This window comes from Chiloscyllium plagiosum, unplaced genomic scaffold (genome assembly GCF_037043375.1).
Source record: "Chiloscyllium plagiosum isolate Xiang-an unplaced genomic scaffold, Cpla_swu_hap1 HiC_scaffold_21, whole genome shotgun sequence".
In the NCBI taxonomy this organism is placed as follows: Eukaryota; Metazoa; Chordata; class Chondrichthyes; order Orectolobiformes; family Hemiscylliidae; genus Chiloscyllium; species Chiloscyllium plagiosum.
In genome coordinates, this window is record NW_028270159.1 from 56,805,508 (window position 1) to 56,822,709 (window position 17,202).

The window sequence follows — 17,202 nt, forward strand, 5'->3', positions numbered from 1 at the left end:
GGACAAAGGAGAGAATCTATGGTTGGAGCCCGAAGATTTCAGTGAGGTCCTTTGTGTTGATATTCACCAAAGAGAAGGAATTGGTGGAGGATGATCTCAGGGAAGGGATTGTCAAATTTCTGAGCCAAGTTGCTATTAAAAAGGAAGAGGTGTGTCTTAAATAGTATTAAGGTAGATAAGTCCCCAGGTCCTGATGGGATCTATCCCAGAATATTGAGGGAGGCAAGAGAACAGATTGTTGCAGCATTGACAGACATCTTTGCATCCTCTTTGGCTATGGTTAAGGTTCCAGAGGACTGGAGAGTAACTGATGTTATCCCAATGTTTAAGAAGGATACCAGGGATAATCCAGGAAATTTACAGGCCTGTGAGTCTCACGTCAGTGGTAGGGAAATTACTGGAAAAGATTCTCAGGAACAAGATCTGTATGCATTTAGGAGCAAATGGTCTTATTCGCGATAGACTGCATGGTCGTGTGCTGGAGAGGTCGTGCTTCACTAATTCGGCTGAGTTTTTTGAGGAGGTGATGAAGATGATTAAGGGAAAATGGTGATATCTACATGGACTTCAGGAAAGCCTTTGACAAAAGCTTTAGTTACAAAAGCTGAAGTCACATGGTATCAGATGTGCACTGGCAAGATGGATATAGAACTGGTTTAATCATTGCAGACAGAGGGTAGTGATGGAAGGATGCGTTTTGGAGTGGAAGGTTGTGACAGTGTTGGAACCTCCACTGTTCGTGGTCTACATAAATGATTCGGTGGAAAATGTGTTCATTAGTAAGTTTGCAGATTAAACAAAGATATACAGAATTGCGGATAATGAGGATGATTGTCAGAGGATACGGCAGGATATAAATCAGTTGGAGGCACGGGCAGAAAAATGGCAGATGGCATTTAATCTGGACAAATGTGAGGTGATGCATTTTGGAAGATGCAGGTGGAAATTATATAGTGAATGGTAGAAGCCTTAGGAGTACTGATATACAGAGGGATCTGGATGTGCAAGTTCACGGATCACTGAAGGTGGCAGCGCAGGTAGATATGGGAGTAAAAAAGGCTTATTGCATGCTTGTCCTCATTGGAAGGAGAACTGAGTATAAAGACAGGTAAGCTTTGCTGCAGCTTGATAGAACTTTAGTTAGGCCACACTTGGTGAAGTGTGTGTGCTCAAAACATTGACTCTCCTGCTCCTCAGATACTACCTGACTGGCTGTGTTTTTCCAGCACCACACGTTTTGACACACTTGGAATATTGCCTACAGTTCTGGTCACTATGCTACCAGAAGGATGCTTTGGAGAGGGTAAAGAAATGTTGCCTGGTATGGGGATTTTAGCTATGAAGAAAGGTTGGATAGACTGGGTTTGTTTTCACTGAAACCAGGAGATTGAGGGGTGACCTGATAGATGTTTAGAAGGAGGCGGAGCATGGTGGCTCAGTGGTTGGCACTGCTGCCTCACAACGTCAGGGACCAGGGTTCAATTCCCGTTTTAAGTGAATGTGTGTTTGGTGTTTGCACATTCTGCCTGTGTCTGCTCAGGTTTCCAAAAATGTGGAGGTGAATTGGCCATGCTAAATTGCCCATAGTATTCAGGGATATGTAGGTTAGGGGTATTAGTAGAGTAGTAGGGGAATGGGTGTGTGTGGGTTACTGTTCAGAGGGTCAATGTGGAGTTGTTGGGTCAAATGGCCTGTTTCCACAAGGTCAGGATTCTATTTTTTAAAAATTGTGAATGGTATGGATTGAGTGGAAAGTATGAGGCTTTTTCCCAGGGTAGAGGGGTCAGTTACCAGGGGACACAGGTTCAAGATCTTGGCATGGGTGTGGGAGGAGTTTAAAAGTGAAGAGTAAGGTGCGCAGGTTTTCACACAGAGGGTGGTAAGTGCCTTAAATGTGCTACCAGAGGAGGAGATAGAAGCAGACACAATTGCAGCATTCACGAAACAGCCGGAAACATGAATAGGAAGGGAATAGAGGGACATGGATCCTGGAAGCAAAGACAGTTTTAGTATGGAAGGGCAAAAAGTGTCAGCGTAGGCTTGGAGGGCCGAAGGGCCTGTTCCTGTGCTGTATTGTTCCTTGTTCTGTATAAAGTGTTGGTTAGACCACGGATGGGGTGATGTGTGCAGTTCTGATATTCATATTATAAGAGGGGTGTGATAGCAATGGTGACGGTGGCAGAGAAGATTTACCACTATGTTGTGTGGGCTGGGGAGTTTTAATGATGCAGAAGGAGTTTACATACTGGTGTTTATTTCCTTGGAGTAGGGAAATGAGGGGGAGGCATGATTGACATGTGAAAATTTATGAGGTGCATAAATAGGCCAGATAAGACAAACCTTTTTCTCTGTTTTGGAGGAATCAATGACCCGGGGCATAATTTTAATGTCTGGGAGGAGGGTTAGAGGTGATATGATGAAAATTTGTTTTCAACAAAAGCATGGTGGGCATCTGGTAAGAGTGGGAGAGATAGACATTTAAAAAGTATTCAGATGTGAATTTTCAATGCCAAGGCATACATGGCTATGAGCCAAACAATGGAAGTTGGGATTAGAAAAGTTAGGCGGCTGTTTTTAGAACGTAGAACATAGAAAAATACAGCACAGAACAAGCCCTTCGGCTCACGATGTTGTGCCGAGGATTAATCCAAATGTAAAATAAAATAACCTAACCTATGCACCCTTCAATTCACTGCTGTCCATGTGTATGTCCAGCAGTCTCTTAAATGTCCCTAATGATTCTGCTTCCACCATCACCGCTGGCAATGCATTCCATGCATTCACAACTCTCTGCATAAAGAACCTACCTCTGACATCCCTCTATATCTTTCTCCTCATATCTTAAAACTATGGCCCCTCGTGCCAGTGAATCCTGCCCTGGGGAAAAGTCTCTGGCTAAGGCTGACAGGTCATAAGGTCTTTTTCTATGCTGCCGATCTCTGTGTCTCAGTTAGTCCTGCATGTGCATATCAGGTATACCTATCTCATGTAAGAGGCAGCGATGTCTTAGTGGCATTATCGCTGGACTGTTAATGTTCTGGGGACCTGGATTTGCATCTCACCATCACCAGCAGATGGTGGAATTTGAATTCAATAAATATCTGGAATTAAGAATCTAGTAATGACCATGAATCCATTGTCGATTGTTGGGAAAATCCCATCTGACTCACTAATGTCCTTTGGGAAGGAAGTTGACATTCTTACTCGGTCTGGTCTCCATGTGACTCCAGACCCACAACAATGTGGTTGACTCTTAACTGCCCTCTGGACAATAATGCTGGTCTAGCCAGTGATGCTCTCATCCTGTGAATCAATAAAAACAAAGTTTCCAGTTTCCCACCTGGAGGAAGGATTTCAGAAGATAGTTCACAGTGATCCATCCAAAGGCTCCCTCCTGTGCTCCTGTGAGAATCCAAGCCTCGCAAAAATGAAATGGGTAGGATTGAATAGTTTTCTGAACTACATCAAGAATTATCCGGGACTGTGACCGGTTTTGCAATCTGTGTAACAAGACCAAATAAGATTATTAAATTATGCTCACCTCATTTGATAGAAATCAGAAATTTCTCACTATTTCATATTCTCCTAGATATTGAGGCTGTGTTGCAGAGAACATGCTAAGATTGTGACCATAGAATTTATATCCCAGTGCCAGGATGAGATCCCGTGTTTTTGGATATGGATGATATTCTCTGCCTATGGAGCCTATAGCCCAGACCTATGTTCATTGCCTATAACCCATTATGCCAGGTTCAGCAAAGACACATACATTTGTGAATAATTTGGCTACGAACCAGGATTATTGCCTGTGCCTATGAAATCTGTAGCCCAGAACCAGGATTACTGTGTGTACCTGTAGAACCTAAGGAATGAACTGCCAGAGGAAATGGTGGATGTGGGTACAGTTACAAAGTTTGAAGGACATTTGGATAAGTACATGAATAAGAAAGGCTTGGAGGGATATGAGCCAAACACAGACAGATGAGATTAGTTTAGTTTGGGAACATGGGTCGGCATAAACTGTTTGGTTCAAAGAGTCTGTTCTCCTGTTATCGCAGGAGAAGGATTATCATTGACGCTAATGGAACCTACAGCCAATGACCAGACTGATAGCCTGCGATTATGAAACCTATAACCCAGGACCAGGATTATAGCCTGTAGACCAGGACCAGGATCAGGGATATAGCCTTTGCAAATGGAACCTTTACCCCAAAACCAGGATTACAGCCTATTCCTATGGCAACTAACCCTGGACCAGGATCATAGCCTATGCCAATACAGCCTTTATCCCAGGACCAGCATTTTACATTTTACCAGCAGGTGGAACGTGATGCTCAGCACTAAAATGATAGTCTGTACAATAGGAACCTGTATCAGGTCCAGAATCATAGCTATTACTTCAGTGCAGTAATGGGACTTGGGAATCACTGACTGGACCAGAATTTACAGGCTGTTCCTATGTGCCCTTGAAAAGGTGGTGATGAGATGTCTCTTGAACATATGCTATTGGATCCTGATGATGATTATCATGGTCCTGCAATACTGGTCTGACCAGCTTGATTGAATTTTTTGAAGAGATATGTAGATGAGCATAACATATCTACAGAGGAAGAAATCCTCACAATATCTGAGGTATTCGGACATGCACTTGTGGTGCCACAGCTATGGACCAAATACTATGTCATGAAGTTGAAGGTGTGTACTTACTTTTAAAAGAGAGCATTCAGTCTGAACTGAAAACTTACAAGCACCTGTGTATATGATTAGATGGCAGTCTCAGAGTGTGCTGGAAAATATAAAAATGTTATGTTTGGCTGTGAAATGGATACCCGAGTTTTGGTTGCTGTTTTGACAACAATTCGAATTAAACCAGTTTAAATTATGGCCTGGGATAGTAAAACCCAATCTAGTTTGAATTTTTTGGTTTGCCAATATTGAACCAATGACACATTCTGATGTTTAGGTTGTAAGAATGCAGACATTTTGAAAATTGGTCAGAGAGCAACTGCCTTAGAGAAAGAGAGCAAACCACCAATATAGCATCTTTCTGTCAAAGAAATTAGAAAACACTGTGTATCAAAGGATGCTTTTCATGCGAAACATGCTCGCAGTAAAAAGAAGGAAGATGACCCAGGGAGGTCATAAGCAAGAAGAGTGAAGACACAGAAGAAGACAGAGATAGTGGTTTTGAAATTAAGTTGATGTAATTTTAAGAAGTGTCTTATTACAACAACATATTGTTGTAGAGTTGGAGAGCGATAGTAAGCAGTTAACAGAAAGGTGGCTTAGATTTGTGAATAGTTTTTGTTTAATGTTCACTTTTAGCATTAGAAAATAAATTGATGTTATTTTCTTTAAAGAGTGGAATTTGGGAGTTCTCTGTCACTCATATTTTAATAGATTATGAGGGTAGGCATTTGGTTTGATTAACACAGGAATCTAGGGGCTCATGTCCAAGATTTGGACAGGTTTAGACAAATCCAGTCTGAGCTTTGGACAGATTTGGTCAGATTTGAACTGATTTGGGGTACAAAAGATTCCAGCAAATTTAAACACTTGGTGATTAGAGTCCTAGATCTTTAAGTAAAACTGATTGAGAAAATTTGTTTACTTTTGGTTACTTGTGGTTGGTTAAATTAAAAGTGAGGGAAATGGCTCTTAGGATTGCTAAAAAGGTTCGAGAGTTTGAAGATGCTTCCCAAATTTGCAAAAAAGTTTAGAAAGAGAGAGAAGGATATACCTTAACAATTAGCAAATAGGTTAGAATTAGATTTAACCAGAGACAAGAGGAAAGCTGAAATCGTAATGGAGTTGGTCAAGTACTTAGATTTGTCAGGGAAACAGACATGTGCAGTCGCTTTAGAAAAACTTAAATTACAATTGAGGAAAATTGAGTTAGAAGATAACGCAAGGAAAAGAGAGCGAGAAGAAAGTGAGAGAGGAAAAAGGGAGAAAAGGTTCTTAGGTACGCAAATCAAAAGAGAAAGACGAAAGAGAAAGGGAGGGAGAATTGGAACTTCAGAAGTTGCAAATTAGTCAGGAAAGTCAAATTAACAGGATGGAGATGAAGGGATGTATACAAATATGTTAAAACACTGCCACATTTTGATGAGAAAGATGTTGAAGTCATTATTTCATCTGAAAAATTGGCCAGGCAGATGGAGTGACCAGAGAACTTGTAGGTAAGTAGGTAGGCCGAGCTGGTGAGGTATTTGCAGTGCTGTCAGATGAGGGGTCCAGAAATTATGCAGATGTAGGAAAGGTTATTTTGAGTGCCAATGAATTAGTACCAGAAGCTTACAGACAGCGGTTCATAAAGAAGGAACCAGGTCAGATGTATGTTAAGTAATTTTAATAGATGGATGCGGGCCTTAAAAATAGATAAGGTATATGGGATTCTAAGAGAGATTATTCTGCTGGAGGACTTTAAAAACTTACTTCCAGAGATGATAAGAACATGTGGATGAACAGGAAGTTCAAGAATTGAGAAGAGTGGCAGAGATGACAGATGACTATGCATTTGTGCATAAGATGAAATTAGCTTCCAAAAGGAATTTCATTCTGTGAGGGATAGAAATTGGGAGAAGGGGAGATCCTTCAGTACAAAAACAAAGTAGAGAACACTGGCAATATTTTGACATAGGTGAGAAAAGGAGCCCCTGGGGGTGAAAAGGAGGTGAAAAGCCTCAGGTGTTTCCATTGTGATAAGGTGGGACACACTAAGTCACAGTGCTGGTTATTGAAGAAATGCACTGTGGGAAATGATGTGGAGAAAGAGGCTAAGCCAGTGGCATTAGTGGAAATAGTAAAGGAAAACCCAAGAAAAGTCAAGGAGCTGCAGGAGAGTGCAGAGCCTAGGCAGGGGCTGGGTATGGAGTTAATACCCGATTTCTATAAAGACTTCGCCTCTGTGGGTAAAGTTTACTCAGGAAGAACAGGGGAGAAGGGAAAGAAGTTACAATTTCGAGAGACACGGAAGCTAATCAGTTTCTAATAGTAAGAGATGAAAGTATTTGCATTCTCTCTGACTTGCGACCTGACAGAGATGTAATTTGTGAAGTGGATGGACAGAAATTTAATGTTTCCCTGTGTAAGATCAGATTGGAGATCCAACTCAAGACTGGGGAAGTAACAGTGGGAGTGATTGACAGAGTGTCAGTTCCAAGAATCCAGTTTGTCCTTGGGAATGATTTAGCAGGATCAAAAGTGGGAGTGACACCATTGTTGTGGAGAAGCCAAAGGAAGACCAGGGAACTCAGGAGTTAAAAGAAAAAAAATGTCCTGGATTTTTCCAGACTGTGCAGTAACAGGATCCCTCTGTCATGAGTCACACCAGAAGCAAAAATTAAAGAGAAAGACAAAGGAGTTGAGGTTCAGTTAGCGGACACCCTGTTTGATGTAATGGTGCAGGAAAAACCTGACCAGGCAGGCAGAGGGGTTTAGTCCTGAAAGGCTAATGGACTTACAACAGAAAAACGAGACAGTAAAAGATACATATAGATGCATACTCCGAAAAGGAGTCAGAGCGTTATCATCTTAAGATAGAATCCTAAGATGAAAATGGAGCCCACGGCAGATTAGTGCAGAGGAGAAATGGGCAGAAGTGCACCAGATTGTGTTGCTGGTAGCATATGGACAGGAAGTATTACGGGGAACACATGAATTACCAGTAGAAGGTCACCTAGGTATGAGGAAGACTCCGACTAAGGTACAAAAGCACTTCCATTGGCCCAGAATTTTGCCATACATGTCATATATGCTAACTGGTAGGTAAGCCACAGGCAGTAATAAAACCAGCACCTTTGTTACTAATTCCCACATTCAAAGAACTTTTCACGCAGGTCATAATTGTTTGTGTAGATCCTCTCCCTAAAACTAAAAGTGGGAACCAGTATTTTCTAACCATAATGGATGTGTCTATCAGGTTTTAGAAGCAATTCCATTATGAAATATTAAGGCAAAAAGGGTGGTAGAGGCATTAGTAGCTTTCTTTACCTGGTATGGGCTACCCAGAGAGATTCTGCCAGACTAAGGGTCTAATTTTACAGTGAGGCTGTTTAAGGAAGTCATGGATAGCTTAGGCATACAGCACTTTAAATCAACCAGGGACCTCTGGAAAGGTGGCATCAGACCCTGAAGACCAAGTTAAGCGCGTACTGTCAGAACTATCCCATTTATATTATTTACCATTAGAGATGCCCCAAATGAATCCACTCAGTTTACCCCCTTTGAGTTAAGATTTGGACATGAAGTAAGAAGACTTTTCAAAATAATTAATGAAATGGAGATCTCACAGTTGGACTATATATCTGAGGTGGGGGAAAGATTAAATCAGACAGGTGAGTTAGATGAACAGCACTTGAGGAGGACCCAGCATAGAATGAAGCAGGTAGCAGATTAAAAAAAAAACTCTAAAATTTGGACATTTTCCCATGGGGTTGATGTATTAGTACTGTTACCAGTGATAGGAGATCCCTTCAAAGCCATGTTTAGTGGTCCCTATCAAATTGAGAAAAAGTCGAGTTAGATAAACTATCTGTTAAAGATGCTGCATAGAAAAAGACTATCAGCTATATCATATGAATATGTTGAAATCTTACTATAGAAACAGGGAACTGGAGAAACAGGTATTAGTTACTGTCCCACAGAGTGATGAATAAAATCCAGGTGTCATGGATTTTGATGTGCCTCTTAATACGTTAAAGAATGAGGAAGTCCTTGAAGAGTGTGATAGGTTAGTGAGTTAGCTGCCTCAGCAGCAAAGAACTGAGTTGAAAGGTTTGTTGCAGCAGTATGAGGGCATATGGTGACACAAGGTGGAAGCAGAGAATGTTGTTCCAATAAAACAACACCCCTACAGGCTTAATCCTCACAAAGCCACACAGGTCCAGAAGGAAGTGAATGTGATGCTCAATGAAGATATCAAACCGAGTCAGAGTTAGCGGAGTTCGCCGATCGTGTTAGTTCACAAACCTGACGGGACTCAATGACGTTTTGTGGACAATCGGAAATTCAATGCCATAACAAAATCGAACTCTTATCCAATACCAAGATTGGAGGACTGTATAGAGAAAGTTGGTCAATCCGCTTACATCATAAAGTTGGAGTTACTGTGTGGTTATTGGCAGTTACAATTATCAGAGAAAGCGAAAGAAGTTTCTGGATTTGTAACCTTAAAAGGCCAAATCAATTCAAAGTGATTCCCCTCCTCCAAACTTTGGAATGAAGAATGCACCAGCCACATTTCAAAGACTCATGAACGGGGTTGTGGCCAGATTAACAAGTTGGGCAGTTTATTGGAGTAAGTCATGGAAAGATCACATGGTACAATTGGCAGACCTCTTTGAATGATTACATAGAACATAGAACAGTACAGCACAGTACAGGCCCTTCGGCCCTTGATGTTATGCCAACCCCTATCCTACTCTAAGATCAAACTAGCTGACTTACATACCTTCAATTTACCATCATCCATGTGCCTGTCCAAGAGTTGCTTAAATGTTCCTGATGTATCTGACTCTACTACCACCACTGGCAATGTATTCCACCAATGTCTGTGTAAAGAACCAACCTCTGACATCTCCCCTAAACCTTCCTCCAATCACTTAAATCCCTTTGTGATAGCCATTTCTGTCCTGGTAAAAAGTCTCTGACTATTTTCTCTATCTATGCCTCATCATTTTGTATACCTCTATCAAATTGCCTCTCATCCTTCTTTACTCCAATGCAAAAAGTCCAAGCTCTCTCAACCTTTCTTCTTAAGACAGGCCCTCCAGTCGAGGCAGCATCCTGGCAAATCTCTTTTGCACCCTCTCTGAAGTTTCCACAACTTTCCTATAATAAGGAACCAGAGCTGAACACAATATTCCAAGTGTATTCTCACAAGGGCTCTATAGAGCTGCAGCATAACCTCACAGCTTTTAAACGCAATCCCTCTGCTAACGAAAGCCTTCACACCATATGCCTTCTTCACAACCCTGTCAAAGTGGGTGGCAACTCTGAGGGCTCCGTGGACATGAACTCCCAAGATCCCTCTGTTCCTCCACACTGCCAAGAATCCTGCCATTAATCCTGTAATCTGCATTCAAAATCAAACTTCCAAAATGAATCGCTTCACACTTTTCCAGGTTGATCTCCATTTGCCACTAACCAGCCCAACTCTGCATCCTGTCAATGTACCATTGCAACCTACAACAGCCCTCCACACTATCCATCACTTGATCAATCTTCGTGTCATCGGCAAACTGACTAGCCCATCCTTCATCTTCCTCATCCGAGTCGTTTATAAAATCACAAAGAGCAGAGTTCCCAGAACAAATCCTTGCGGAACACCACTGGTCACTGAGCTCCAGGCTAAATGCTTTCCATCTATTGCCACCTTCTGTCTTCAATGGGCCAGCAAATTCTGTATCCAGCCAGCTAAATTTCCCTGTATCCCATGCCTCCTTACTTTCTGAATCAGCCTACCATGGGGAACCTTGTCAAACACCTTGCTAAAATCCATATACACCACATCCACTAATCTACCTTTATCAATGTGTTTTGTCACATCCTCAAATAATTCAATAAGTTTTGTGAGGCATGACCTGCCCCTCACAAAGCCATGCTGCCTATCTCTAATCAAGCTATGATTTTCCAAATAACATAAATTCTGTCTTTCAGAATCCTCTCTAATACTTTGCCCACTGCAGATGTAAGACTGACTGATCTGTCTTTCCCAGGATTATCCCTATTCCCTTTCTTGAACAAGGGAATAACATTTGCCACTCTCTAATCATCTAACACAACTCCAGTCAGCAGTGAGGATGCAAAAATCATCACCAAAGGTGCAGCAATCTCTTCTCTCGCTTTCTGTCGTCATCCTGGGTATATCCCATCTCACTCAGGGATGTATCCTTATTTTTTCAAAATTTTCAGCACATCGTCCTTCTTAACATCAATCTGTTTGAGCACATCAGTCTGTTTAATGCTGTCCTCACAAACGACAAGGTCCCTCCCATGAGTAAATACTGAAGCAAAGTATTCATTAAGGACCTCCCCTGCCTCCTCCAACTCCAGGTACAAGTTGCCTCCACTATCCCCAATCAGCCCTACCCTCACTCTGGCCATCCTCTTGTTTCTCACGTATGTGTACAATGCTGGGTTTTTCTTAATCCTAAAGACCTTTCATGCCCAATTCTAGCTCTCCTCAGTCCATTCTGCAGTTCCTACCTGGCTACCTTGTAACCTTCTAGTGCCCTGTCTGAACCTTGCCTCCTCGGCCTTCTTCCTCTTGAAGCAAAACTGGTAACTAGCTCAAAGAAAACAGAATTTGTGAAGGAAGAGGTGACATTCTTGGGACATAACAAAGAACATGGAAGGTTGACCCCAAGGAACATGAAGACGAAGGGCATCGAGGAATTTCCATGACCATCCTCGAAGAAAAAGGCGCTTCGATTTTTAGGACTAAGCGAATTGTACCGGAAGTTTGTTCCAAACCTTGGTGGCGTGGTGGCATCGTCAGACTTACTAACGAAGAACACATAATTTTGGTAGACAAAACAATGTCAGGAGGCATTTGAGAATTTAAAAGCACGATGTTAATCGCACCTCTTTTAGCTATGCCACATTTTTTGAAACCCTTCAAAGTTTGCAATTGATGCTGGTGATATAGGAGTTGGAGCTGTACTGCTACAAGAAGATGATGATGGAATTGAATGGCCAATTGGCTACTTTTCAAAGAAACTCAACACCCATCAGACAAAATACTCTACCATTGAAAAGAATTATTGAATTTGGTACTGGCCTTACAACATTTTAATGTTTACGTGACAAACAATTGTTGGAGACTGATGTGTACATGAACCACAATCCTCTGACATTCTTGGAAAGAGTTAAAGACTAAAGTATGAGACTATTTTGTTGGAGTGTTATGTTACAGACTTTTAATTTTTAAATTGTACATTTTGTGAGTCATAAATATGTGATAGCAGATCCGTTATCGCAGATTTAAAGGAAAAAATGTAGATAAGATTTGACTGATTCCAATGCCATATACATGTGCAGAATTAATATGAAAAGTATAACTTAGATTAATGACATATGTATTTCATTACAATGGGATTAAGAATTAGAAAAAAAATGAAGCTATCTTCTCATTATGATGGTTCAGTTTTTTTCTTAAGGGGTGAGGTGTTATGAACTTGAAGGCAAGTACTGTACCTTTAAGAGAGAAAGAATGCTGTTCTGAAATAATAGACAATAGACAATAGGTGCAGGAGTAGGCCATTCAGCCCTTTGAGCCTGCACCGCCATTCAATATAATCATGGCTGATCATTCCTAATCAGTATCCTGTTCCTGCCTTATCTCCATAACCCTTGATTCCACTATCTTGGAGAGCTCTATCCAACTCTTTCTTAAATGAATCCAGAGAGTGGGCCTCCACTGCCCTCTGGGGCAGAGCATTCCACACAGCCACCACTCTCTGGGTGAAAAAGTTTCTCCTGAGCTCTGTCCTAAATGGTCTACCCCGTATTTTTAAGCTGTGTCCTCTGGTTCAGCACTCACCCATCAGTGGAAATATGTTTCCTACTGCCAGAGTGTCCAATCCTTTCATAATCTTATACGTCTCAATCAGATCCCCTCTCAATCTTCGAAACTCAAGGGTATACAAGCCCTTGAGTTTAAGAGCTCACAAGCATCTGTGTAACTGACAAGATGGCAGTTCTAGAGTGTAATGGGAAATTTAAAATATGTAACATTTGACTGTGAAATGGATCCCTGAGTTTTGGTTGTTGTTTTGACAACAACTTGAATTTAACCAATCAGTTTAAATTATGCCGAAGGAAAATAAAACCCGATCGAGTTTGAATTTATTGTTTTGCCAAAATTGAACCAATCAGATGATCTGATGTTGGGGGAATAAGAATGCAAACATTTTGAAAATTGGTCAGAGAGCAACTGCCATAGAGAGAGAGAAACTCATGGAGAGCTAATGGAGTTTAGAATAGTTAAGTAGTTGTTTTTGACTAATGTGGACATGATGGGGTTGAAGTGTCTTTTTTTGATCCAATGATTTTCTATGACTAATGTAGGACTGTTGTCCTTGAAGAAAAGATTTGATGTAGGTTTTCAAAATCATGAGAGATTAGACAGACTAGATAGTGTGAAGCTGTTCCTACTCATAAAAGGGACAACAATAAGATGGCATTGATTTAAAGTGACATGTAAAAGAAGCAAGGGTGATGTGAGAAAAAAAGTTGTCACTCGGTGAGTAGCAAGAGTGTAGAATGTACTGCCTAGAAATATGGTGGATTCAATTGAGGAATTCGAGAGGACATTGGATGATTATTTAAACAGAAATGGTGTAGGGATGGAAGCAGGAGATTGACGCATGGTAATGATGAAGAGATGGTGTAGGCACAATGTGCCAAAAGACTTCCTTCTGTTCTGTAACCAATCTGTGATTCTTCTGCTCCTGGGGTGCGGGTACTGTAGGCATAGGCTATCATCCTGGTTCTGTGCCACAGGGGTTTCATAGGAACAGGATATGATCCTGGCCCTATGGCGCAGTTTCCATATTCAATCCTGAATGGGCTACAGGTCCCCTGGAGTCAAAACCAGCACCACACTTTTTGACTCTGATCTCCAGGCTACAATCTTGGTTCTGCAATACAGTTTCCATTAACACAGAATACAATCCTAGTTCTGGGCTATAGGTTTAATAGGCACAAAAGTGAGGTGGTGCATTTTGAGAGGTTACATACAAGAGGAACGTATACTGTAAATGGCTAGACCCTTAGGAGCATTAATATATAGAAGGATCTAAGAGTCTAAGTCCATAGTTCCCTGAAAATGGCAATGCAAGTGGATAAGGTGATTAAAGAAGACGTATGGCGTACTTGCCTTCATCGGTTGGAAAATTGAGTATTAAAGTTGGCTAGTCACATTGCAGCTTTGGTCAGGCCACATTTTGAGTATTGTGCCCAGTTCTTGTTGCCACACTTTAGGAAGGATGTGGAGGCTTTGGAGAGGGTGCAGAGGAGGTTTACCAGGAAGTTGCCTGGATTGGACTGTGTGAGCTATAAGGAGAGGTTGGGCTAGCATGGATTGTTTCGCTAAAGTGTCAGAGGCTGAGGGTCAACCTTATAGAAGTATATACAATTATGATGGGCATGGTTAGGGTGGATAATTGGAGTCTGTTTCCCAGGGTGAGTGGGGGCTAGTTTAAAGGAGATGTGGGAGTTAAGTTTTGTTTTGCACAGAGGGTAGTAGGTGCCTGGAGCATGCTGTCAAGGGAGGTGGTAGAAGCAGAAATGGTCGCCAAGTTTAATGGCATTTACACAGATACATGAACAGGCATATATTAGAGGCAGATGGGATTAATCTAGAATAGCATCATGGTTGGGTGAAGGGCCTGTTCTGTTGTACTGTTTTATGTTCTCTAATCTCTGGGGCTATATGTTCCAGCACACCAATGATAATCCTAACTCTGGAATATTGCTTCCATAGATACAGCTTAAAATCCTGATACTGGGCTATATGCTTTATAGGGACAGACTGTAATTCTGGTTTGGGTACATGGACACACGCTGTCCCCTTGACTCTGGAGCACAGGTTCCAAAGCACAGGCTTCTAGTGCTTGTCCTGGCATAAAGGTTCTGTAGGGGCTGAAAAAAAAACTATTTACTCTCTGTTTCCTAAAAGTCAACAAATATTGTATCCACATTACTACAGTCTCTTTAATACAATGACTTCTGATTTTATAATTGTAGCTTAAGAAAGCTGTACCTACAATCAGGATAATAGCATGTGTCTATACAATCTGCCTTGTCTGCATTAGAATGCTGCTTTTTCTGCACTGGGGTGTGACTGGAGTTTAGCGAAAGAGGAACTTAGGTGAAAAAGGAAGGAGATGGTCAGTCCTTCCAATGGGTAGTACTTCTGCTCTTTCATAGAAACATAAGGTCTTGGAGAATCTGGAGCATAAGTTAAAATGGTGACTTTAAGGAACCCTTACAGGTACAGAGTCCTGAATGTCAAAGAGAAAACGAAAAGTAGCGGCTGTGTAGAACAGTGGGAAAAATTTCAAATTGTAGTCCAGCCTTGATGTTGCTCAATCCGGAAGCTGAGCTCCTGAAGTCACGCCAGGATGCAAAAGTGACATGGGCAAGAAGAATCCATACATGGGTGAATAAAGGCAGCGAGTATCTGTACTACTATTATTGCTTATAGTTTGTAAAGTCTATATTTTTTGGTTGGTAGTTTGTAAGGGCTGTATTCTGTTTCAATGAGATCAAGGGAAGACGGGTCGCAAAGTAATTGATATTATTTAAAAGCCCTTTAAAGATTTAATCCACTGGGGTAAGTCATGGCAAAGGAGCTCGAAATCATGGGAAGCTGGGCACATTTCCAGTGCTAGGAGCCAGCATGTGTGGAGGAAGTGGTTCCAACTGCAGTTCCTGGAAGCTTGGGTTTTGGAGCGATGGCTGGCGACACTGTGGAACATCTGCAAATCTGAGAGTATCGTGGATAACATACATAGCGAGGTAGAAATGGTTTTATTAGTCAAGGCATAGAGTTGAATAGTAGGTGGGTATGATGGAACTGTACAAAAAGCTGGTTACGCCAGTGATATTGTGTACATTTCTGAAGTCTATATTATTGGAGGGATGTGATAGTACTGGAGAAGGTGAAGAGGAGATTTATCAGGATGTTGCCTAGGCTGCAAGAGTTTCAGTTATGAAGAGACTAAGCTTGTTTTCCTTAGAGCAGAGGCAATTAAGAGGGATCATGATTGAGATGAACAAAATTATGAGGGGCAGATAGGAAGAAATTGTTTCCCTTGATGGAGGTATCAATAACCCGAGGATGTAGATTTAAGGTAAGAAACAGAGAAGGTAAGAAGCTGCCTCACAGCACCAAGAACACATGTTTACTTCTAGTCTCAGGTGACTGTCCAGAGTTTGCACATTCTCCTCATGTCTGTGTGGGTTTCCTCTGGGTGTTCTGGTTCCCTGGCACAGTCCAAAGATCTGCAGTTTAGGTGGATTGGTTATGCTAAATTGTACATAGTGTTTAGGGATGTGTAAGCTAGGTGGATTAGCCATGGTAAATTCAGGGTTGCAGGGATAGGATGGGTGATGTGTCTGGGTGGGATGCTATTTGGAGGGTAGGTGCAGATGTGATGGGCCAAATGGCCTCTTTCAGCACTGCAGGCATTCTAGAACTAGAGGAGATACGAGGAAAATGATTTTCCCCTCGAATTCTTCAGGGTAGTTTTCTAGACCCAACCAGTTTCAGCTGCTTCATCAATGACCCTCCCCTCCCTGCCGCCATGATAAGGACAGAAGTGGGGATGTTTGCTGATGATTTCACAATGTTCAGCACCGTTCATGACTCCTCAGATACTGAAGCAGTTCCTGTTCAAATACAACAAAACCTCGACAATATCCAGGTTAGGGCTGACAAGTGGCAAGTAACATTTGTGTTCCATCAATGTCAATCAATGTCATCTCTAATCAGAAATGATCTAATCACTGCCTTTTAAATTATCATCACTGAATCCCCATATCAACATTCTTGGAGTGGCTAAGGACCAGAAACTCACATGGTGGCTGTAAAAGCAGGTCAGAGGCTGGGAATACCATGGCAGCTAGTTCGCCTCCTGACTCCCCAAAGCCTGTTCACCATCTACAAGGCCCAAGACAGTAATCTGATGGAATTCTCTCCACTTGCCTGGATGGGTGCAGCTCCAACAGCACTCAAAAAGCTCGACACCATCCAGGACAAAGCAGCCTACTTGATTGGCACCACATTCAATAAACATCATTCAATAACTCCCTTCACCATCGACTGAATAACAGTGTGTACTATCTACAAGATGCATTGCAGAAATTCACAAAGGCTCCTTTGACAGCACCTTCCAAACCCATGACCACATCACTATTAAGGATAGTTATGCCTCATCAATACATGGATGCTAAACCTACAGATGTCCAAATAATGGTGGTTAGCATCAAAATTTCATGGTCACACCTGACCTTCAAACAGATTTGCACAGCATTGCATAGCAAACAGTCAACAATTCTTTCCAAACCTTTACTACAATAACACTTGAAATGTCAAATTGAAAACCCCTCAATTTACAGATCAATGTTGCAAATTTTATGTCCAGAAAGGCTGCCATATGCTACAAAACACTTTTTCCCATCAGCAAATCA

General features: G+C 41.6%; 1 protein-coding gene across 1 annotated transcript in view; it reads right to left on the bottom strand.

Annotated features, from left to right (window-relative positions):
- Positions 1 to 17,202, bottom strand: part of LOC122564689 (ectonucleoside triphosphate diphosphohydrolase 8-like) — a 98,321-nt gene that overhangs the window by 48,123 nt on the left and 32,996 nt on the right. The window contains exon 5 of the mRNA XM_087998661.1: positions 3,341 to 3,500. Coding sequence (XP_087854787.1) covers positions 3,341 to 3,500 — 160 coding nt within the window. The remainder of the gene's footprint in view (positions 1 to 3,340; positions 3,501 to 17,202) is intronic.